A 21,536-nucleotide genomic window follows, 5' to 3' on the forward strand; every position below is an offset into this window, starting at 1 on the left:
TTGGCACTTTCGTTTTTCGCTTTCGCAATGCATTGGATGTTTAAGTTAAAAAAGAAAACGTACTTTGTTGTATCCAGGTGGTCACGTAACAGGCCACCAACTGGCCATTAAGAAATTCTTGGAGATTGGGCTTGGGCAACAGCTACTGCTACTGCACCCACCCAATTGAGGGGCCACTCCCAGGCGGCATAAATCATAGGTCTGTGCATAAACTTAATCGATCGGTTAACATCTAGAAGACTATCTATATTTATCCAGGTCGTAGCCGATTAGTAGTCTAAATAGCATGTCCAGAACTAAGATCTATAGGCAAGAGAAGTACCTAAAGGTAATCCCTAGTCACCTATTCCCTCTATAGGTCCCCACACCATCCTCTTTCCATCAGACCCCACCCACCCAACCTACGCATCGATACAAAAAGATAACATGACAGTGTATATTGCGTTTTGAAATTCCAGAAAGAAAAACATCCCCAACCCCAGCAACCTATGAGGTTGTTTTCTGGTTTTTATTTTAATTTTTTTACGATCCCTTCTCATGTGTTTTTATGAAATCTCGTAGCTCATGTGGTTGAGGTTGCTTGAGGTGGGCTATGTGGTTATTTTTTTTTTGGTTCATTTGTAAAATGCTCACGTGCTACGATCGCCGATGCCAGCATATTTTTTGTTTGCTTAGACAGAGTTGTGAAAAAACTACATATATGTACATATATTGGGGATACGGATACATGTGAAAGAATTCCATAGAGTTGGCACGTATTGGGTTAGACGTAGCTCGAGAAATTTGTTTGCCTATTTTATGCTAATGCCTATGACGGACGATAATCCCGCCCGACATCCATTCCATGGCCAATCCTTGCCAGTTGCAAGCCGATCTCGGGCCGAGGTGTGCCACTCAGGGTAGGGGTTTCTTGCAAATTAATTGCCAACTTATATGCAAATGTTATAATAACCATTCTTTCATTCAAATTACACGCCGTTGCACACAAGGCTCTCTCGAGTTTATGGAAATGCCTTGTTGGGTTCCACCCTTTAGATGGATCGCGAAGCAATTTTCCAGCCCACGCACGACTTATGGCAGACACATCGAAATGCGAAACGAGTTTGTGAGTGAACTTGAATGAAATGCCAAGCTCGAATTGGGTTACAGACAATTGGTGGTGATTATACCTCAAAAAAAGACTCAAAAGACGGTTAAACTATTAGAACTAGTCTAGTCTTTTAAAAAACAAACTAATAGATCATCAGATCATTAACTCTTCAAACTTCAGAAGTCTTCAGCATGGTGATAATAGCCTCCTCATGTCAGGCCATGCTAATTTTAGGCCAACCGCAGAATGAAGATAATATCGTTTGGATTTCGCCAAGACAGACCAGACCCGACCAGGCCAGCCAAATCAATCAAATCGAAAGTCCAGCAACCGCACATGGAGCAAAACAATCAAAACATTATCGCAAAAAACGAGCTAAAGCCCAAAAAAAGAAAGATTAATGAACAGAAACGCACATTAAATTGCCTGCCTCGACGCACATGGACTTTCACTTTCCGGTCGAAAGAAAAGCGTTTATCGACCGATCTATAGATAGGTTTCCAATCTGGTAGGTACAACTATTGGCACCCATTAGGGCCAACCCAAATCACACGCAATGCAAAACGCATTGAGCTTCTACACCCGCCGGTTGTCCCTGGCAATTGTTTTAATTGGATTGATTATCAGGGTTCGGTTGCCATGTAAGCTACATAGCTCCTTGGGTGGCCTATCTTTTCCTGACCCCGTTCCCGGCTGCGATATTGAGTCAACGCATATGCCTCTATATTTATTGACCCAGTTGGAAATACGAATCGAAAGAGGATTGTTTTCAGGGTCACGTTATGGACAAATGGGACTGACTTGAAAACGTTTTATTTTTTTGCAACACTCCCCCAAGGCTATCCGGAGATGTATTATACTATATACCAGCGATGTCGTCAGATTTGATTTTATTTTGGGGATTCTATTTAGAAAATTTTGTGCCTTTTGTTGTTTTTCAATTCTATGTGCGACGGGTTCTAGTAAATAAATGTCTTGGAATTTGTTAGAGGAGAAAATATATATTATTTTCTTTCAAAAAAACAAGAGTATTTATTAGATATCTTTGTAGTTATCTCTAATAATAATATACAAATACTATCTTAAATATCTACAGTTCATAACCAGTTTCTTTTTCTGAAAAGAATCTTCAATTATTTCATTAATTTTTGTAAATGTTGTCTTATGTCTTGGCTGGTCCATTTTTCATATTTTAACGAGGCATCTTAAAAAGAAAAAAGATTCCAAACAGCAATTGAATATCTGTATTCCGCCAACAATCTGTCACAATTTATTTTAGCACTTGCTCCGCCATGTCGTTACTCTGTCTGCGAAAAAAGCAAACAATATCTATGCTGATCGTTTTATTTTGTGATTTTTTTGGGGATTTTCTCTGAAAACATTTTGGTTATTATTTGGTTTGGTGACGGAAGTGCGCGTGTCGGGGCGACGCCATTTAAGCCGATATTTTAACGAAAATGGCACTATAATGATAAAGAAAAGGCATTAAAAATCAGAAGTGACGCCCCCGACGCTCCTCAGGTATTTGGCAAAGTCGGACATCACATAGTAGCACCTGGGTTGCATTACGAATGAGGATGGCCTTTAATTTCCCTGTATAGAAATCAAAATACTACACACACTCAAAACCATACCTATAGAGAATATATAAACCAAAACAGACCATGGGCTGCATAAATAATTTGACGTCAATTCGCGATGGAAAAGAGAACAGAAATCTGAACAGACTATGAATCCGCAAAATCAAATCAGACTAATGGTTTTTGATCAGCCTACTCTCATCAGAATCAGCTATAAGCTATTGCGAGGAAATAAACTCATTTTCTTCCCCCTTAGGTACTGGATACTCACTGGCTGGACAACCCTTATATGTAGAAATGACTCAACGATCCAACCAACCCCCGTGCCGGCTTTTTGCCAAAACAGAGAAATAGAAAAAAAAACTAAAGGTTTTGGTGGCCAAGTTTCCGAGGCATGCAGCGTAGACAACATTGAAAATAAATATGTAAAGAGCGAACATGTTTAGGCGGTGACCCTTAAAAAGCAATATTTGACATTTGTGCTCAAAAGATACTTTTACGAGATACAAGCACCGCAAAGCACCAAAGCAAAGCAAAAATGTAAGGCATTTCTAGGTACATTTCTACACATATGGTAGGTAGGCTTTAAAAAGTTAAAATATTAAAAAAAAATCACTTAAAGATTCTTCATTCAATGGGAATCCAATAGGTAGAACCACCCATTCATACAAGATCTACCAAATAACTTAGTTGGAATACACACAAGATATTGTATCTTATTTTTGGGAGGCCGCCTTAATTGTCGACGAACTGATCCAATTTTAGAGAAAAACTATTGAAAGCTCACACACACAGAGAATAGATTTCTGAAGATGCGACTTCCAAGATAGATACAAGTTCAGAGTACATACAGATTCGGAATCATGATGGACCTCGGCCACACCTCTACACCTCGAAGGTGTAAAATTCAGGCGGATGTGCCGAAATGTTTGTAAACAAAACAAGTTAATGGCACAGCGGAAAAATATGGGGAATATTATTGAAATTAATTATTATATTTCAGCTAGAGTACTTACACTTATTGCGCGTACTGTCAAACATTTAGATGCCGAGCATTCCCATTTCAGAACAAGAAACTAGCCGCTTCAACGGGGTGATATTTGTGGCCCTTAGTCTACGCTGGGGAGTGGGGAGTCGACCGTTTGTTTAGGCCGCTGACGTTGTCACAGAAACAGCCACCAAACCACTTTGTGGTTAAGAGTTCGAGGCGCCGAGTGGGGGTCGCCTCGTTCGAGTTAGAAAGTAAAACGCGCGAAAACACACAAAACAAATGCAACTATTGATTACTGTTGGCCCTACACCGGGGAGGGACACACACGCGGAACCAACCGGAGAAGTTAACCGGAGTCGTTGCTATATTGTTGTGACAGGCTTGTGTCGTCGACAATCCAATTAGCAAGTAAAGATACCGACACCCGCTTGGAATTCCAAAGATATGAGTCTAATATTCGCTTCAGTTTCCATCACTTTAAATATTTTAGGAATTAAGCGAGATATTTCGAAGGAAATCGCTACTGTGATTAATCGAGAAACGTGAGAAAAGCCACCAAAAAGCCACGGCGGAAAATTGGGGAAAAACGCGAATCGGAAAGCGCGAGACGATGCGCACAAGAACCCAACCGAAACAGAACTGAATGACCGACGGAATCGGAATCGGAATCAATGGCCAGCAATTTTCTGAGGCGAGTTCTCCGCCGAGTGGGAGGGAGGCTTTTCTCTCAGAAAAGTGGGAAAACTCAGAAAAGAAATGCTATTTTTGCCACGACCGGAAAACGACTCAACATCTAATTGAGTATTTTGTTTACAACATATTCTGCAGGGCTCGGCGCGCCGGCGTCCAGTGGATGAAAGTGAAATATTGTCCAATTGGGGTGGCTGGTTGGCTTATCCCATTCTCGGACTCTCGGAGGACTCTTAGGATTATCAAGGAGAGAGAGGACTCTTCTAGCTCTATCAAAACTAATCTAAAAAAACTAAAAATAATTAAACTAGGGTATTAAATGTAACTGTACTTGCATGCACTTGTAACGGCACATGCTAATTGTCGCGCAAGCTCACCTTGACAAGAAAACAGCTGGGATTCCTCGACACCTCTCCTGGTCCTTAACGCGCAACAGCTGTTCCGATTTCCTCCCACCTCCGGCACCGCCACACATCCTCCACCCACTTCCGAGATGACGCGACTCCTCCAGCAAAGTTGGGGCTGCACGACACCTTCGCATAACACACACACAGATACGCGCGCGAATAAACATTGCATTGCCGGTTGGGAGGCTTTGTTGTTGCCGCTCCATAATGACGCTATCTTTTAGTTTACAAATCGACGCACTTACCTGACGTTCTCTAAATTTCCCTTAACAAGCTTTAAGACAGCACTCTCGCGTTTTTAATTAAATCTTTTTCAATTAAACACTACATAAACATATTTATTAACTAAGACCGTTGACGCTTTTGCTAAAAACACTACAACATAGAAAGTGTTGACAAACATTAGCCCCAAGAATATCGATATATTGATAGATATCGAAATGCACGAAACAGCTGTTATCAGTTAACAGTGCTGTAAAGTGTAATCGAAAACCAAAATAAAATGTGAATTTCAGTTGGCAGATATATTATTTTTTGAATATCTCATCTTTTAAAGTTGAACGTGTTTGTTTATTTACAACATTAGAGTTATCTCTGTGTGGGAGGTTTTATATTACGGGACTTGTTGATATGGCGCGCTCGGAGCAGGAGAAATCGGATAAACGAAAGGGCAAGAAACGGAAGCACGAGCAGGCACATGTTTCCTCCACCGGGAGCGACGACGAGGTGGCCACAAAAAGTCTAATCCTGGAGCCAGAGGTGGCTTCTACAGGTCAGTTTAAAAACTTTTAAAACTCTGCAGCTACTCAACAAGTTGATTATTATCAGATAAACCTTCCAAAAGGCGCCAGGATGCGTCTGAGACACCGGTCTTGAAGAAGCGTAGTAAAAAATCGGCTGAACCTCAGGAGGACACTACTGATGACCGGAAAAAGGCTTCAGCCAAGGCTTTAAAAAGAAAACATGCTTCAGGAGCGACAGAGACCGCCCCGGAGAAACGAGGCAAACAGGAGCCTGAATCGGAGGGCGAGGACGGAGACAATCTACCCACTGCCGAACAGCTTCGAGAAGCGGCTCGGCCAGAGAACACAAAAGCCATAGTTACTGTGCGCCAGAAAAAGAAGCAGAAGCACCAGCAACGCCTGGAGGCTCAACGAGCACAGAATTCCAATAAGGAGTCCGAACTGAACAAGGAGTACCTTCTGAAGTGGAAGCAGTCCAGGGAGGAGTGGAAATTCACCAAACTGCGGCAGATTTCCATTCAGCAAACGGCCTTCGATGAGGAGAAACTAGACGCCGATCTGTGGCCCACGGCCCTGGAGTACTTGGCCAGTTCTCAGGGAGCGGCGCGCGCGAAAATCAGCAAGCTTGCCGAAGAGGAGATCGAAAAACTGGACAAACAGTGCGAAAAGCTAGAGGATGAGTCCGAGAGGCAGAAACTTATCGAGTCAACGCTCTACCAACGAGCCAGAGATCTTCTCCAGAGTTTCGATTAATTAATAGCACTAAGTCTATTAGTAGGAATAGTTTTCTAGAATTACATCCTGAAGCGCCTTTTTTTAAATCATTAAAATTAAAACTAAAATGGGTTCTTTATTTTTTAAGAATCTACAAGTCGACGTAAGCCAGTAGCTTGTCGAGATGATCCACCCGCTGTTCGAGCAACTTCTGCTGCTCCTCCTCCAGCTTCAGCTTGGCCAGCTGCTCCGGCTGAAGCAGGAAGTGCTGCAGGAAAAGCCTTATACTCTGTTTGAACTGCTGGAGCTTCGAGTTCTTAGCCACCCGCTCGAATGCCTGGAAGACCTCTTGTTCATTCTGGGACAAAAGCAGACGCAGCATCACCTCCTTCATGAAGTAAAAGCTGAGCTTGTCCAGCTGCATAAAGTCCACCACCTTAAGCACTGAGAGTTGCAAGCCGCCAGACAGTATCACCTGTTGCAGAAAGCTGGCAAGGTTGCGGATCTGTGGCTTGCCCAGGGACTCGATGTCATTGATCCTGTCCCAGCTGGCGAACTGGAAAGCCAGCTGATACTTTCGGTTAAACTGGCAGAACTTTAGGGCCAAGTGGGCGTAATAGGGATTGACCTTCTTCTCATTCAGAGCGCAGTGGATTATCACATAGGCCACCGAGCGCTGATCCTTGAGAGCCAAGTGCAGAATCTTCTCAAAAGCATCCACGTAGTCGGCGGCGCTCATAACAATGCAGAAAATGTTGCGCCTCTCGGCGGTGTTCATCTGCTGCTTTTTGGCCAGCTCCAGCATCTTATCCGCGAATCCACTGCTCGATGACTTGGATTGGTCCTCAGGCTTTTGCTTAGCAGTGCCCATTTCGTTGAGGTTCCCAGTCCAGGCGGAGCCCACGACCCACCATTTACCCACTTTGTCCGCTCGCAGAAGATCTTCCAGGGTTATGTTCAGGGTAACTACATAGCGATCGTTCTTCAACATGGCTTTCAGGCGCTTGCGAAGATTCTCCGCCAGCTCTGGGTCGTACTGAGGTAGCTTCTGTGTGTTGTTGTTTTTAACCGCATTGAGAATGTCCACCATGAAGCGCAGGCGGGGATTCTCTTTGAGTTCCAAAGGAGCTGTGGAAATCTGCGACTGCACCTTTTGCATCATTGTCTTGAAGGCAAGAGGATCATCTTTGCGGAGGCGGAAGCCAATGGACTGCAAGATTAGCAAAAGGCACTCGACACTCTTCTCGCAAAGGTTATCCGATAAGCGCCCGATCAGCTCCATTAGGAGGCTCAGTTCGTAAATGCGGAAGAGGTACATGTAGCAAAGTATGAGGACTAGATTATTCAACCGCTTGTCTTCCACTTGGAAAGTGGACATCTCCTTCACGTAGCCATCGAACAGCTCCACGAAAGTCTGCAGGAAATGGGCCCCGATTTCGCTGCCGATCTGAGCATGAAGATAGGCCAGAAGCACCATGTGCTCCTGCACCATGCGCTCGTTGGTTTTTGTGGAGCCCAGCAGCGCTTCATGGAGCAACTTTGTCAGAGTTTCGTTCATATTGTAGCGGGAGTTCTTCATATAGAGCGTCTCGATCCCAGCAGCAATCTTGTGAAGATTCGCCTCCGACAATCGGTTCAACAGACCTTTGCACTGCTTCTGCAATCGAGCCAAGATCTCGGCCTGCTTCTCGTTGGATCCAGCACTGGCGGCCATCAGAGCCCGTTGGTGGGGAGGTATATACTTCTGACCGGCGGCAGAGGCCTCCTGTTCCACGGGATCGGGCAGGATGTTTCCCTCAGCATCGCGTTTCCGTCCATAGATGTCCTCCTTGACTGTGGTGTGCAAGGTCGAGATTAATTAAAGACTATATGGTTCTGCGGATTCACTTACCTTGGGCTTCCTCTTCTTGGTCTGAATTCTCGCTCTGCTCCTCCTCATCCTCCTCCCCACTAAGGTCCCCTTCGCTCTCATCTTCTGAAGCCTCAGATCCGTCAAAGTTGTCCCCTTCATTACCTTCATTATCTTCTCCATCCTCCTCGTCACTCCACATGCCAGACTCCTCCTTCTCCTGATCCTCTTTCAGTTTGCGCTTCCGCTCCTGCTTCTCCTCCCACTTTCGCTTTTCCTCCTCGTCGTCTAGGACAAAGTCCAGAAGGTAATCCAAGCCATCATTGAACATCTTCCGGACCAGGCGGTTCTTGTCCTTGCTTTTGTTCAGCTTGAGTTTCTTCTCCAGTTTGGAAATTTCACGATCCTCCTCCACGTTTTCCAAACGCAGCTGCTTGAGCCTCTGCTTCTTGGATTTGCTCTCCAACTCCTTCTGCTGGCGGAGCTCCTTCCTCCTGACCTCTGTTTCGTCCTGCCGCTGAATTCCTCCCTTCAGGATCTTGGCAGTTTTCCCCAAAGGCTCATAGGTCTCCACTTTCGGTTTCTTCGGTAGCAACGCGTCGATCTCCTCATCACTAAAGTCGGAGGCTATCGATTCGTCCTCATCGGAGGGCACGTCCCCAGACAGCAGCTGCTCCTTGGGAATCTCCTCTGGATTTACTTTGGGTTTCTTCGGTTTCTTTTTTGGTTTTTTACTCGTTTGCCGAGCTGCCGAGGCTGCCTCCGCTGCAGCTACCACGCGCTGGGTTCCATTAGTCTTTCCGGCGTGGTACAGGCGTTTGTTTTCTTTCTTGAGCTCAACTTTTTGTTTCCGCTGTTCCTTCCGGGTCAAAGGCTTCTTGTGAGCCTCCTTCTTCTTAATCTTTCCCATTATCAGTAGGAGTTCTGGCTAATGTTTTCATAAAACTCGCATTGGGAATTGTTGTGATAGGACACATGGTGTTTCGGCTAGAGATGGGCGCGTGAGGGAAGAGTGGAAGAAGAATTAATTAATAACAATTATTTTAATTACTAATTTTCATTAAAAATGCTATAATTTTCCTACAAATTATTTTAATTTGATCTATAAGCTATTGATTTATTGAATAAATGACTTCATAAGCCCCCCTGTCCGCCCATGCTGCCCTAAGCCCATTTGGTATTTTTTAGTCCCTTTTTAAAACTAACAACATATTTTGGTTTTTTAAAATCTTAACTGAAAACGTGCATTTAAGACAGCCATGTCCACCAGATGGTATCCCATTTACCAGAGGGGTAACCCCCAGTTGCGCGTCTTCCTGCCCAACTTTTGGATGAAGATCATCCGGCCCAAGGAGGAGCAGCCGCCAAATGTTGTCACTTTTTCGGTGTCGATGGAAATGACCAAGTACGATGTGAGAAACTACCTAGAGAAGATCTACAAGCTGCCGGTGGTGGATGTGCGCACTCGTATTGCCCTCGGGGAGACCAAGAGGGATCAGACATATGGCTATGTGACCAAGAAAGACGATGTCAAAATAGCTTATGTAACACTGGTGAGAGCATTGGATGGAAGTTTAGGAAGATTCTATTAACGTAACCCATTTCCAGCCACGGGAGGAGTCTTTCGTCTTCCCTGAAATGTTTGCCGAGAAGGCAGAGAAACAGGCCCAGGAGGAGAAGTCCCTGGACGAGTCTAAAAAGGGATTCCGACAGTTCCTAGACAGAAACAAGAAACGGCCCGGCACGCCCGGCTGGTTCTCCATTTAGACTATTTAACATAGGCGTAGTTTATATTTTTTGTGGCAACATAAACATTTATTTCGAAAGTCCGAATTAACTTAAAGCTTGGCTTCATTTGTGGGTATATATTTTCTACATATTTTCAAAGGCTTTCATGGGGTAACGAACTATTACTTCGACTGCTTAACGGCGGCGGCGACCCAGGCACGGATTTTGTCCTCGTCCTGGAGACCCACCATGCGCTGCACCTCCTTGCCGTTTTGCATCACCACCAGGACTGGAACGGCAGCAACATCGTAGTCCAGAGCCAGTTCACTGTGCTCGTCAATGTCTACTTTTGCTAATTTTATGGAGCCGGCCTGTTCCCCGACAATGTTCTCGATACGCGGGGTCAGTAGCTTGCAGGGGTTGCACCACCTATTGATTGGAAAAGTAAGGATCGTTCCGGCATTATTGGATAATTACTTACGTTGCAAAGAAGTCAACAATGACGGGCTGCTGGCTGTTCTTCACCTTCTTGTCAAAGTCCTCGGCACTCTGCACTTTGAAGATCTCTCTGCGTTGGGCGGACACTGACAACGGGCGAAGCTGTTGTCCCAGCATCATGCGGCGCCCTGTCTGTCCCAGGATATTAATCATTTGTCGCTGCATTCTTGTGGTTGCTTATTTTTCGGTGCAAAAACGTAATTGAATGATTGCAAAATAGTGACAAGGGACGTACAAAAACAAAACGTGATTGTTAGTGGTGGTACATTTTTAGCGGAAGAGGTCACACTGGTCCGATAGGACTGCTACTTCCTAGTCACGGTATTGTCTGAACTTAAACCATATATAAAGAAAATAAACCATTGTGAATTTAAAAAATATATATATATATATTTATAGTTTTATTGTAAAAAATATTTGGTACTGCTTTGGTTGCGCAGCTTTAGTTGCCACTAGTAATTCTGGTCAAAATAAATCTCGTGACTTTTAAATGGTTTTGCCACCATTTGGTGCCAGCTCTAACTGTTGGAGTTTTTTTTTCCCCAATACGACGGTGTGTACGCACTGAACTATTTGTCTAAAACTTTTGTTTTGTCGTAATAACATCACGAGAAATTAGTTAAATTTAAGTGTAAGATCCGCTTCAGGGACACTTAGCCATTTCAACTTACGATTGGGCACAGCACCAAGGCTATTGAGAGCATCAGAGCGCGGGCCAATTCACAAATTGCCTTGGAACTACGCAAATGGCCAACGGAACTATCGGCCAGTGGGCAAAACTGAATTAAAGGATTGGGATTAGGAGGAAAGTGGCAGGATGGATGACTTGTCGCAAGGCGACATTTGTCGCGTCTGTCGCTGCGAGGCGCAGCCGGACAGACCACTATTCTATCCGTGCATCTGCACGGGATCCATTAAATACATTCATCAGGACTGCCTAATGCAGTGGATGCGCTACTCGCACAAGGAGTACTGTGAATTATGTGGCCACCGCTTCAGCTTCCAACCCATCTACGCCCCCGACATGCCGCGAGTCCTGCCGCTGAAGGATGTGCTCGTTGGACTGATGTCTGCCGTCATAGAGGGTGCCCGCTGCTGGCTGCACTACTCCCTGGTGGGCCTAGCCTGGTTCGGAGTGGTCCCCCTATCGGCGTATAGAACCTACCGCTACTTGTTCCGGGCCAGCTCCTTTGACATGATCCTCACGCTGCCGTTCGATATTTTTTCAATGGAGAATCTGGCGACGGATGCTTTTCGAGGATGCTTCGTCGTGAGTTGTACCCTGTTGTCCTTCATTGGACTTGTCTGGCTCCGAGAGCAGATCTTGCACGGTGGTGGTCCGGACTGGCTGGAGCGAGACGATGCTCCACTGCAGCCTGCTCCTGTTCCGGCTGCGGCACCAGCAGCTGCCGCCGACGTGGCTGCCGCGCAGGATGACAACAACAACGGAGAAGCTCCTCAGGACTTGCCCATGGACAACGGGGCCCCTGCTCAGGCGGACAACGACTTGGGACAAGATGAAGTCGCTGCTGCGGCTCCAGCCCCCGCTGCCGTGGATGCTGACGCTGACGAGCAGAATTGGAATCCCATGGAGTGGGATCGTGCAGCCGAGGAGTTGACCTGGGAACGGCTCTTGGGACTGGACGGGTCCCTGGTGTTTCTAGAGCACGTCTTTTGGATAATTTCACTAAACACTATGTTCATATTTACATTTGCCTTTTGCCCCTATTGCGTGGGAAACTTCATTCTCAGCTCAATGGACCTATTGCAGCCCGAGAAGCCGCTGCTTCACTTCCACGGTCTGATTACGACCTTATTTGGCTACTGCTGCATCGGATTGACGCTGGTGGTGCTGCACTTCTTCGCCAGAGTGTTCCGACTAAGAAAAGTGTGCTGGTTCATCGGGCTGTGCTACATAGTGGTGAAGGTGTCGCTCTTGTCCGTGGTGGAGATCGGAGTGCTGCCCCTCATCTGCGGCTGGTGGCTGGACATCTGTTCGCTGCCTCTCCTCGATGCCAGTTTGAAGGATCGCAAGGCAAGCTTCAAGGCGGCCCCGGGTACCTCGCTGTTCGTCCACTGGATGTTTGGCATGGTCTATGTCTACTATTTCGCCGCCTTCATATCGCTGCTGCGTGAGGTACTCCGCCCGGGAGTGCTCTGGATCTTCCGCAATGTCAACGACCCGGACTTTAGCCCCATCCAGGAAATGATCCACGTCCCGATTGTTAGGCACATTCGGCGCTTGGTCGCATCTGCCATGATCTTTGGTTTTGCGGTCCTTCTCATGCTCTGGCTGCCCATCCGCATTCTACAGGTGGCTTGGCCCAATTTCTTGCCCTATGCCCTAAGTGGTGATGCCGAGGTCAATGATCTCAGTCTGCAGCTACTGCTTTTACAGGTAAGCTTTTTCCCATATGTCCTCCGACATCAGCTTGTAATGACTTTCCCCATACCTTCTTGTAGATCGTCTTGCCGGGCTTCTTTGAACAGACCCAGACGCGCATATGGCTCAAGGGACTGCTGCGAATCTGGTGCACAGCCGTGGCTTGGCTCCTGGGCATCCGTAGTTATTTGCTGCCGGCACCAGATCCCGCAGCTACAGCCGCTGCCGAAGAGGGAGTGGAGGCTGCGGCCGGCGAGAACGCAAATCAAGAGGGCCAGGAGGGCGCCGCAGCGCAGCCACTTCTTCCTCCACCTCCTCCCCCACCACCTGCCGAACCGGCTCCGGCTCCTGCTCCCCGGAACCTTGCCGCCGCACATCAGGCCATTATGCAACGCGATGCTCCCGTTGGCTTTCAGCCGTACGATAAACCCTCCCTGTTCGCCTTCCGCTTGTGCGCCCTGCTCCTGATGATGTGCTTGTCCATTGTTTGCGCCGCCATGGTGACCCTAACGATTCCAGTTTATATCGGCAGGAGGCTAATGATGATCTGGACGCATCCGCTAATAGATAAGGCAGCTGCCCCGGCGGCGGCGGCGGGAGCTGCAGGAGCCGCTGCAGTAGCAGGAGCAGCTGCTGACCCGGAAGCTGCTAGAAAGAACGAGCGACTTCTGCGATCGCACGAGCTCTACACCGCAGAGATTGGCGGCTATTTGTGCTGGATTGTGTGCCGGGGAATAGCCGTCGTGGTGACCCTTCTGCCACAAGGACGCACGGCTATTGTCAACAAAATGAAGCAATGGGCGCGTGTGACACTGCAGTACGCCGTGCCTGTTGTTACCCTTATAGGAATATTTGTGCTGGTACCCCTGCTGTTTGGCCTACTTCTGGAACTTCTGGTGGTGATTCCTCTGCGAGTGCCCCTGCGCAAGACACCCATACACTTTCTGTGGCAGGACTGGGCTCTTGGCGTCCTCTACAGCAAGATAGCTATCGCTCTGACCCTCATGGGTCCGGATTGGCACATGAAACGGGCTCTGGAGAGAGCCTACATGGACGGATTGCGTGACTTTGATTTGAAGTTTGTTATGAGTGATCTGGCCGTGCCCGTGGTCACTACTTTTGGCCTTGCTCTGGCCGCCCCCTATGTCCTGGCCCATATGGTGGGGCCGATGTGCTTCGCCGACCCCTACACTCGCCACGTCATTACCCGACTGGTCTATCCCGTCTGCTTCATCGTTGTGGGCAGCATCTGCTTTGTGCTGTTCCAGATTAAGCAGCTCAAGAAGCTCTACCTTTCCATTAAGGTGGACAAGTATTTGGTGGGCCAGCGGCTGGTCAACTATGAACACCGGAAGAAGCAGCAGCAGCAGGAGGAGGAGGAGAAGCAACAGCGGGCAGCGCGCGAAGAGAAAGAGAACCAGGAGATGGAAATGGAGCGGGAACTGGATCGAGATCGAGATCGAGACCGAGAACGGGAAAGGGATCGAGAACGAGAACGGGAACGGCAACTGGAGGCTCAGGACTTTGGCGAGCTCCTGTAACGAGATCAGGTGCGAATGGCTGTGCTGTGGGAAGAGAATTCTTATTATTTAAATTTTGATCGTTTGGTTAATTAGTGGAAATATTTTATAAATCTTAGACTACTTGAATTTATGAAAATATTTTCTAGCCGTTCAAAAATTAAAATTCTGTAACTTTATATATTATATTCTTATTTCCGTAACTTTCTAAAGTAGAAATATAAGTCTTCAATTGGCTTGCACCTCCACATCCTAATCCTATCCTATTTTGATTCTAGGGGATAACTCTGTTATAATTGAAACGAAAATTAATTATTTTTAGATTATTCGTTTTATGTTTCAAGATTTTTATTTCAACCCGACAAGGAGGATGAGGATGTGCTCTACTATTCGTGTTGTGCTCGTTCGACGAGGAGCTGCTCCTGCTGCTATCTTCCCAATATGATTCCCGGTCTCAGCTATGGATCACTTTGGATGCACACCACTTTGAACCTGGCTTTTGGCCCCCTATATATTCACCGGCTTTAGTTCACTTTCGTTATATGTTAGCTACAATTGTTGTTATCCTTCCTACCTTCCTAGAGTCCTTTGTTTTTATGGTATTTTAAGACAGTCGCGATAGGCCGCGTTTCAAGTTTAAACCTTGTACTAGAAGCTAAATATGAGAGAGTTGGCGAAAACTAACATTTCTGAACATCCAAGACACGTATAATTCAACTTAGTAAAATGGTGAAAAGATTTAAGGATAGTGGAAAATTAAAAAACGAAAACAAAAAACATTTTCGAGCTAGCTTTACGAACTGTAAAAAATATATATGTATACATTATAAATATAACTGATTTAAAACTAATTAATAAACTGATTTAAAACCAATAAACTCTAGAGTGTATCCAAGGCCTTGTTTGTTAAGGATTCGAATCAATCAACCATAGCTAGTTGTTTCTAAATGATCCTTGGATGATTGCCATCAAGGATGGTTCTAATAATAATGGAATGAGGCAATAGTTATTTGCAACAAATGGGACATCTGTTGTGCCAAGTCGAGGAGCAACAAGCCCCTGCGTAACAGACGATTCGGGGAATTTATCAACGTCCAAACATATTAAATGAAGCTCCCCAGTATGAGTGGAGTCAATGGACGGGAGAGGTTCACTCGAGTGAGCTAATCATTGAATCTGTTGTGATTGCTGCGCGGGAGGCTGAAGGAGGGCGATTCTGTCAATCATACGCCCCGAGAGCCGGCAGCAATTGACAGCCACGAGTCTTCCGCCCACACGGCGTATGAGGAATGACCAGACTGGGGACTGGTGACCGGAGTCGAATGTCGATTGGGGAGGATGTTTTCCCCAAATCAAAAAATAAAAAGCTCCCAAAGTTGCCTTTAACTTTCGAGTCGCTGTTGTGGATCTGGGCGCTCGACAAATAGAAAAGTTTCCAATGTTTGTAACTTAAATTGTTTTGTGGTCTGACACGGCCAGAACGAGGCAGAGCTCCACTAGCAGCTACCCAACCAAATACCCAACGACGAAAAGTGGCCTATGTGCGCCTTGGCCATTAAAATGTGCGGCAGGTCCTTTCGGCTTATCCCGCTCGTCAAATTCCATCCCAGGCCCCGGACTTTACCAAATTAAACACTTAAAAAGTTAAAGCCGGCGGGGGAGACAAGAGCGACCAGAGATAACAAATAATAAAATGAAATCAAATAATTTGCATTATGTCAAAGTTGAAATGAAAAGTTGCTAAAACATTTTGCTTTCTAGCGCGTGCTTAAGTACAGGACGAAACCAAATGGGTACAAATGGGAGCAGTGAGGAGGGTTCGGATGTGGGATGTGGGGGCGTCGGCCGGGGGCAGGATGAGGAATGTGTGGGCATTCGGCATTTATAAAGTTTACAAAACTTTGGCGCGTGTTGGAGTGACCCAGGCCGGGATAGTGGAGAACATCTCGCACATTTTAAAATGAAAGGTTTACTTTGCGGTTCATTGAACCGAAAGATAAATATAAATCTCTGGAACTGAATAAATTTCAATTAATCATCATCGATTGGCGCGGAATAGCTCCTTCAAAGAGGTTTTCATCCTCCAGTTGCATACGTAAGTGCCACATGAAGGAAGCAGCTCATTAAGCTGAAAACCAGGCAAAAGACTTTTAATTGGATTTCCCACAAGCCCAGGCTCCATCCACGAATGAGATGCATTTGGCCCTTCATACATATCTGCCTTCATAAATCAATAGACGCCCCAGCACACTCTCCGTGGGGGCCATAATTCAAAATATTTACAAGTCAGACTAGGATGAAACAATATGCTTTTATTGCTCCATTAAATGGCTATCGCTGTGGAATTCTAATGCATTTATAATTCTTTTATTGGTCGTGCTGTCGTATCAAAAAATATATATCTATAAGTTATGGTACAGTAAGTACCTTTCCCTAAGAATACCTTTCCCTACCTTTCCCTGAAATTAAACCATAGTCTGTTGGTAACTACGATTTTTACTTAAATAATTTAGTATTGAATAGTATAGAATCCCATCTATAGACATGGTAAGTCCTTTGGGCTTTAATATTGGCCTTTAAGCTACCCACTGCATTCCCTTTTTTGGTATAACATTCCCAAAGTACCACCAACAGCCAGACAAATAAAGTTTCCAAAATGTTCAATGGTTGAGCCAAAAACTCTCGCCACTTGCCAACTGTCTATCAATCTGTTTAGAATTCATTTGAATAATTAAACCGTCTCGCTTTCAACCCAAAAAGGCGGCCCAAAATATTTAATTACTTTTAATAATGTAAATGTCGAGTTTTGACTAATTTGAAATGCGGTCGACTTTTATGAATGCGCCACCAAATTGCATTACTGGATTTTATTTTATTCCATATTCGGTTGTAGCACATTAATCTCAGTTCCCCCACTCTACCAGCCCATTAAAAGGGGCCAGGAAGGGCACAGCCTAAAGACTCGTACTGTGTCAACAGGATATTCATCGTAGGGCTTTGTTGTTGCAAAGTTAACAACTTCATATGTCGGGGTTTATATCTTCGCACACATCCTTGAATACTTGCTGGTTTGCTCTTCTTTATCATTTGTCGCGCATTACGGGTCGTATGCGTAATGTGTCAAGGCAAGGGCTTTAAGCGGAGCTCGTTTGCATGAATTGTTTCGTACTTGTTATTGTTGCCGTTTCCGCTAGAGGCTCTTATCAAGCATAACCAACACTTTATAAATTGTCTAAAATTAGCCATAAAACAAAGCAAACAACCAGGCCGTCTGCCGTTGTTGTTTTTCCCACCACTGCAACAACCTCAAGAGTGAAGCAACCTTCCAGGCCTCCCACGTGCCCACATCCCAGATCCAACCCACCCCATCTCCACCCCCCCAGCCACTTGACAGCCTCTCTAAGCTCGTTATGCTTTATTATGGACTTCCTCGTAACCCCCCCAGCCATGGCAACTATCTTACCGCCGAGGTGGGAAACGGGAGTGAAAAGCAAAATATGTCGGTTCGGCTGGGTGGCCGAAGTGGCCTTTTGATTTCCTTGCCATTATTTTCAACTTTCCCAACGCAAAATATAATAATTTGTATAAGAGCATTGCCCAGGGAAACATCGGGGGGCGGGGCACCATTGGCTGGGGAACAGGGTTTAGTCGAGCCCTAAAAAACAAATAAATAAAATAAATTGTGAAACGAATATAGTTAACCACAGAAGAGCGAAAACAACACAGATGACAAGGACACACCAATCCCCTCTTGGGACCGTTTCTGAGCTTCATAAAATTTTAATTGGGGTGACAGATTGAAGGGGTAGTATCATGGATTACGACAAATAATACTCACTGTGTTTCCTATTTGATTAAAAATTCAGTTAACTATTATTTTATTTTACTAATTTAACTTCTTAGTGGTTCACAGCTCTCGTCTAGTTCTGTAGTTTTGGGAAGGTGTCAGTGTTTTGAAAAGCTACCTCAGCGAAAAACAAAAAACTTCCGCAACCAAAAGAAGGTCCGGAAAGCTGAAAGCCCTGGAGTATTTTTCTCTTTTTAGGTTTGGACCAACAGGAAATAAAGCACTGCCCTACCTTTTATACTTTAAACCTGCAATGACCAGTCTTGAGTTTAAACTCAATATTAGAAACTATACGAGTGTAGTCAGGATTATAATAAAATACAGGTGTCCATTCTATTGACTCATATAGAAACTTTCCAAATGTGTTTTCTCCCTTTACCAGACACAAAAGTAAAGGGGATTGTCCAGTTCGGCGATAAACCAAAAAAATTCCACAGGAAAACTGAGCCAAAGAGCTGAAACCCCAGGCGTATTTATTTAATTTCTGGGTGTGGGCCGGTTGTGGTTACAACAATAGATAAAAAACCCCGCCCAGTCAGTAGTTTTAACGCTGCTCTTGTTTTTCGGCACACTTTAAGGATATACTAGTACACTCGCAGGAATCTCCGACGCCCTCGACTTCCTTTCACGTCGTTGACCCTCACAGTGGCCGGGTTAAAGTTTGCAGTTCGGGGTGTTACTTTTTATGGTCTGAAGTCGCTGGCAGCGTCTGATTGAGCGTGAAGTTGTAAAACTTAAGGAGTGCTAAGTGCCCCTGGTCCTGCCACTCGCTGGTTATGGGCCATAAAGCACGCATGTCGACTCCAAAGTCCAAGGAGCGACTGGACTAAAAAATTAAATATGCCTCGGCTGGGGTTTCCTGGCTGCCTTTGAAGAAGGCATTGGAAGAAGGTGTGCTCATGGACACTGTCCGCTGGTTCGCTTCAGTGAGCAAGAGTGGGTGGGGAGATTTACGAGATAAGTGGGAGGGGGGATGGCCGGTTAAGTGGTCAACAAGATGGAGAGATTAGCCCGACTTACGAGGCACTTGTTCCTGGATTTCATTTGTCCTTTGAGGAAAACTAAAAACCCCCTTTCAGGAATGAAACTTCCCACGAAAACTCTTAGGGAATCTCGGGTTATGAGGCAATGCCATACTGACAAAATGGCAAAGTTATTTTCTATAAAAACAAATAGCTACATGCTGGGCAATAAAACAAAACTGATATCTCCATAAAGCCCATGCGCACATAAACAACATCTGCTGGCCAAGTCTACAATACGAGGATATTGTATGGATATCCCTTGCTTGCCTTCCAAACTTCCATTTCGACTTATTTCAGCTCCAATCAAATGAAGCTGCAAAAGCATGAATGAAAACTCAATATGTAATTCCCCCAAAAATAAAAAGCGTGTGGGTTTCTTAGGCCAAAGACGTGCAATAAATACCAAAGCCATACAGACATCCAGCAACAAAGTAGAATGCACCCGAATTATTTGCCAATCGAGGAGAAAAGTTCAATAAGGGGGAACTGTGGATATAATTGCCAGTGGGCCACGCGTTTTTGGAGCCAAGGCAGAGGCGCCGCAGGAAGCCCCACTATGTATTGTGCGGCGGTGGCGAATCGAGTTCCCACAGACCAGTGTCTGGCGTCTGGGTGTCAGCACACTTTTTATGCAAAACGAATCAGAATCCAATTATAAACCGAAAGCGTGTGTGGACCAGTTTTGGGTGCTACTGGGGGCGGGGGCTAGCGAGTGGTGGCCCTGCCCCCCCACAACAGACACACTTGGTCCGGCGGTAATGAAAAATTCAATTTGGTAAACAAAAGACGCTAACGAAAATGCGATTTAATATACACACGCGCTTTTGTGCGTTCTATTGCAACGCTACAAAATGCATGCACTTAAAAAAAATTGGTTAAATATATAATAATTTATTCCAAATATGAAACATATCCTCCCAAATTTCCATAAAGAAACCTGAACCTATAATTATAGTCCCCAAAAGAAATTTTCAAAAACCCTTTTCCTATTCTAGAGATTTTAATTTTCAGTGAGGTCATACGCATATGTGGCGCCACAAAATTGGTCTGCAAAATGGGTCGCAGCTCGCCCGCAATGAATGGAAAGTTCTTTGGGGGATTGGCGCCCTAAACGGACATTTGAATATGCTCTGAAAATATTCAGACCTCCATCTGTTTTCCAAAAGAAACGTATGTTTTTAGCTTTATTTTATCATATCTTGAACTTTCTAGTTTTGATATATTTTTCCAGTTACCTGTTAGGGGCATTAGTCCTCCCACAAACCACAACCTCTGGCATGATATCAGTTCTTACACTTTTTCTCTGAGATGAGCCTGGTGGGGCAGATGTTGTGGTTAACAGCTGTTGACCTTTTGAGATGTGGGCAGTCCAACCTAATAAGCCCCTACTCCCCCGCCCCAGACAGCACAAGGATAATGTGGCTCAAACGCCTAGCCAGAAACTGGAGCCGTTCGGTGTTGTAATTCAAAGTGGGCCAAACTGAAGCCACTTCCCTCCAGACCATCAAAAATGTAGCCATCACAGCATGCAGATATGAGCATCAAAAGGCAGAAAATGTAGCATTGCAAACTTTTTAATAACGCCACAAATGGCTAAAGAATGAAGGGCCCAGCAACAGACATCCCGGAGGAGGAGGAGTATGAGAAGGAGGAGCACATGGGATTGCTAGATGGAAATGGACAAAACAATATTTGATGCATGACAAATCTGGAAAAATTGTTGTTAGTTCTGCTGCCGTTGTTTACGGAGAAACTTTTCCGGCTGCACAATGGGCGCCATTCAAGGGGGTTAGTCAGGCGTGGAGAGCTCTAAAAATATGCAGATTATTCCCAGGAGGTGTGCACTGCACTATGTAGGGATAACAGAGCCTTCGTCCTTGCCGAGTTTAATACTAATTTCCTACTTTTCAAGCATTTGGACTTTATGGGAGTCCACTCCAGGTTAACCCACGATTTGTCGCCATGAACATAAATCTTAATCAGCCCTCAGTCTAGCCCTGCACGTGCCACAGATGTGTGAGAATTCGCCCGCCAGAACTCTGCCATTTATTCCTTTTTTTAATTCGCACAAGTGTCCCTGCCAACTTTAAATGGCGGCGTGGTTAATTGGAAGTGAAGTGCAGTCCCGAGCACAGAGAGCAGACAGTCTGGGCCCCGACGCAATCAAAGTGGTCACCGACCCACCCAGGTGTCGGTTTCCTAGGCAATTAAATACATTTATTTGTGTTCTCCCCACCACACATAGTAGCACAGCTCATTAATTTATTTGACTGAATTGTGTCTGAAAAATTTCAAGGACGAGTCTACGCAGGCTAAGTCTAGGACCTCTTCTGGGTCCTGTTCTCGCAGTGTATCACTGACCGGAGCCCTGAAGCTTCTGGCAGCAATTGCTGAAAACAGCTCCCACTTACTCCATTTGGTGTCATATTTAAGGGCTTATGCCATTTCTCGGTCAGTTTAGGGCTTGCTGT

General features: G+C 45.4%; 6 protein-coding genes across 8 annotated transcripts in view; 3 read left to right on the top strand and 3 right to left on the bottom strand.

The window, feature by feature from the left end:
* The window catches only part of Svil (Supervillin), a 95,358-nt gene extending 91,262 nt beyond the window's left edge, over nt 1–4,096 (bottom strand). The window contains exon 1 of the mRNA XM_070280214.1: nt 3,687–4,096. The gene's annotated coding sequence lies outside the window, so the exon portion shown is untranslated. The remainder of the gene's footprint in view (nt 1–3,686) is intronic.
* A 1,129-nt stretch (nt 4,097–5,225) lies between these two features.
* On the top strand, nt 5,226–6,313 carry LOC108133218 (cholesin). The gene is made up of 2 exons (XM_017253061.3): nt 5,226–5,530; nt 5,587–6,313. The coding sequence occupies exons 1-2, from the start codon at nt 5,389–5,391 to the stop codon at nt 6,252–6,254; spliced, it is 810 nt and encodes a 269-aa protein (XP_017108550.2). The 5' UTR covers nt 5,226–5,388; the 3' UTR covers nt 6,255–6,313.
* Nucleotides 6,314–6,328: 15 nt separating this feature from the next.
* Nucleotides 6,329–9,054, bottom strand: LOC108133150 (nucleolar MIF4G domain-containing protein 1 homolog). The gene is made up of 2 exons (XM_017252957.3): nt 8,107–9,054; nt 6,329–8,048 (listed from the first exon to the last, which is right to left on the bottom strand). The coding sequence occupies exons 1-2, from the start codon at nt 8,972–8,974 to the stop codon at nt 6,367–6,369; spliced, it is 2,550 nt and encodes an 849-aa protein (XP_017108446.2). The 5' UTR covers nt 8,975–9,054; the 3' UTR covers nt 6,329–6,366.
* Nucleotides 9,055–9,255: 201 nt separating this feature from the next.
* Nucleotides 9,256–9,907, top strand: mRpL23 (mitochondrial ribosomal protein L23). The gene is made up of 2 exons (XM_017253133.3): nt 9,256–9,617; nt 9,673–9,907. The coding sequence occupies exons 1-2, from the start codon at nt 9,324–9,326 to the stop codon at nt 9,829–9,831; spliced, it is 453 nt and encodes a 150-aa protein (XP_017108622.2). The 5' UTR covers nt 9,256–9,323; the 3' UTR covers nt 9,832–9,907.
* Nucleotides 9,852–10,455, bottom strand: LOC108133283 (thioredoxin C-1). Its single transcript, XM_017253139.3, has 2 exons — nt 10,274–10,455; nt 9,852–10,221 (listed from the first exon to the last, which is right to left on the bottom strand). Exons 1-2 carry the CDS (start codon nt 10,453–10,455, stop codon nt 9,975–9,977), a joined length of 429 nt encoding a protein of 142 aa, XP_017108628.1. The 3' UTR covers nt 9,852–9,974.
* A 377-nt stretch (nt 10,456–10,832) lies between these two features.
* Nucleotides 10,833–15,071, top strand: LOC108133250 (E3 ubiquitin-protein ligase MARCHF6). Of its 3 annotated transcripts, none has more exons than XM_017253113.3 (3): nt 10,833–12,688; nt 12,754–14,223; nt 14,516–15,071. In XM_017253113.3, the coding sequence occupies exons 1-2, from the start codon at nt 11,108–11,110 to the stop codon at nt 14,212–14,214; spliced, it is 3,042 nt and encodes a 1,013-aa protein (XP_017108602.2). In that variant the 5' UTR covers nt 10,833–11,107; the 3' UTR covers nt 14,215–14,223; nt 14,516–15,071. The 3 variants fall into 3 exon arrangements, with proteins under 3 accessions (XP_017108602.2, XP_017108594.2, XP_070135552.1); XM_017253105.3 differs by having other exon boundaries at nt 14,538–15,071; XM_070279451.1 differs by lacking the exon at nt 14,516–15,071 and having other exon boundaries at nt 12,754–14,372.
* Nucleotides 15,072–21,536: the final 6,465 nt, after the last annotated feature.

Source organism: Drosophila bipectinata, chromosome 3L (genome assembly GCF_030179905.1).
Source record: "Drosophila bipectinata strain 14024-0381.07 chromosome 3L, DbipHiC1v2, whole genome shotgun sequence".
NCBI lineage: Eukaryota > Metazoa > Arthropoda > Insecta > Diptera > Drosophilidae > Drosophila > Drosophila bipectinata.

Bases quoted from the DNA above. Each gene is read 5' to 3' on its own strand.
- LOC108133218 (XM_017253061.3), top strand. From the start codon at position 5,389: ATGGCGCGCTCGGAGCAGGAGAAATCGGATAAACGAAAGGGCAAGAAA. The intron at 5,531-5,586 runs GTCAGTTTAAAA...GATTATTATCAG, and splicing joins GCCAGAGGTGGCTTCTACAG to ATAAACCTTCCAAAAGGCGC.
- LOC108133150 (XM_017252957.3), bottom strand. From the start codon at position 8,974: ATGGGAAAGATTAAGAAGAAGGAGGCTCACAAGAAGCCTTTGACCCGG. The intron at 8,049-8,106 runs GTAAGTGAATCC...TGCACACCACAG, and splicing joins CCAAGAAGAGGAAGCCCAAG to TCAAGGAGGACATCTATGGA.
- mRpL23 (XM_017253133.3), top strand. From the start codon at position 9,324: ATGTCCACCAGATGGTATCCCATTTACCAGAGGGGTAACCCCCAGTTG. The intron at 9,618-9,672 runs GTGAGAGCATTG...ACCCATTTCCAG, and splicing joins AAATAGCTTATGTAACACTG to CCACGGGAGGAGTCTTTCGT.
- LOC108133283 (XM_017253139.3), bottom strand. From the start codon at position 10,455: ATGCAGCGACAAATGATTAATATCCTGGGACAGACAGGGCGCCGCATG. The intron at 10,222-10,273 runs GTAAGTAATTAT...TCCAATCAATAG, and splicing joins ATTGTTGACTTCTTTGCAAC to GTGGTGCAACCCCTGCAAGC.
- LOC108133250 (XM_017253113.3), top strand. From the start codon at position 11,108: ATGGATGACTTGTCGCAAGGCGACATTTGTCGCGTCTGTCGCTGCGAG. The intron at 12,689-12,753 runs GTAAGCTTTTTC...ACCTTCTTGTAG, and splicing joins TGCAGCTACTGCTTTTACAG to ATCGTCTTGCCGGGCTTCTT.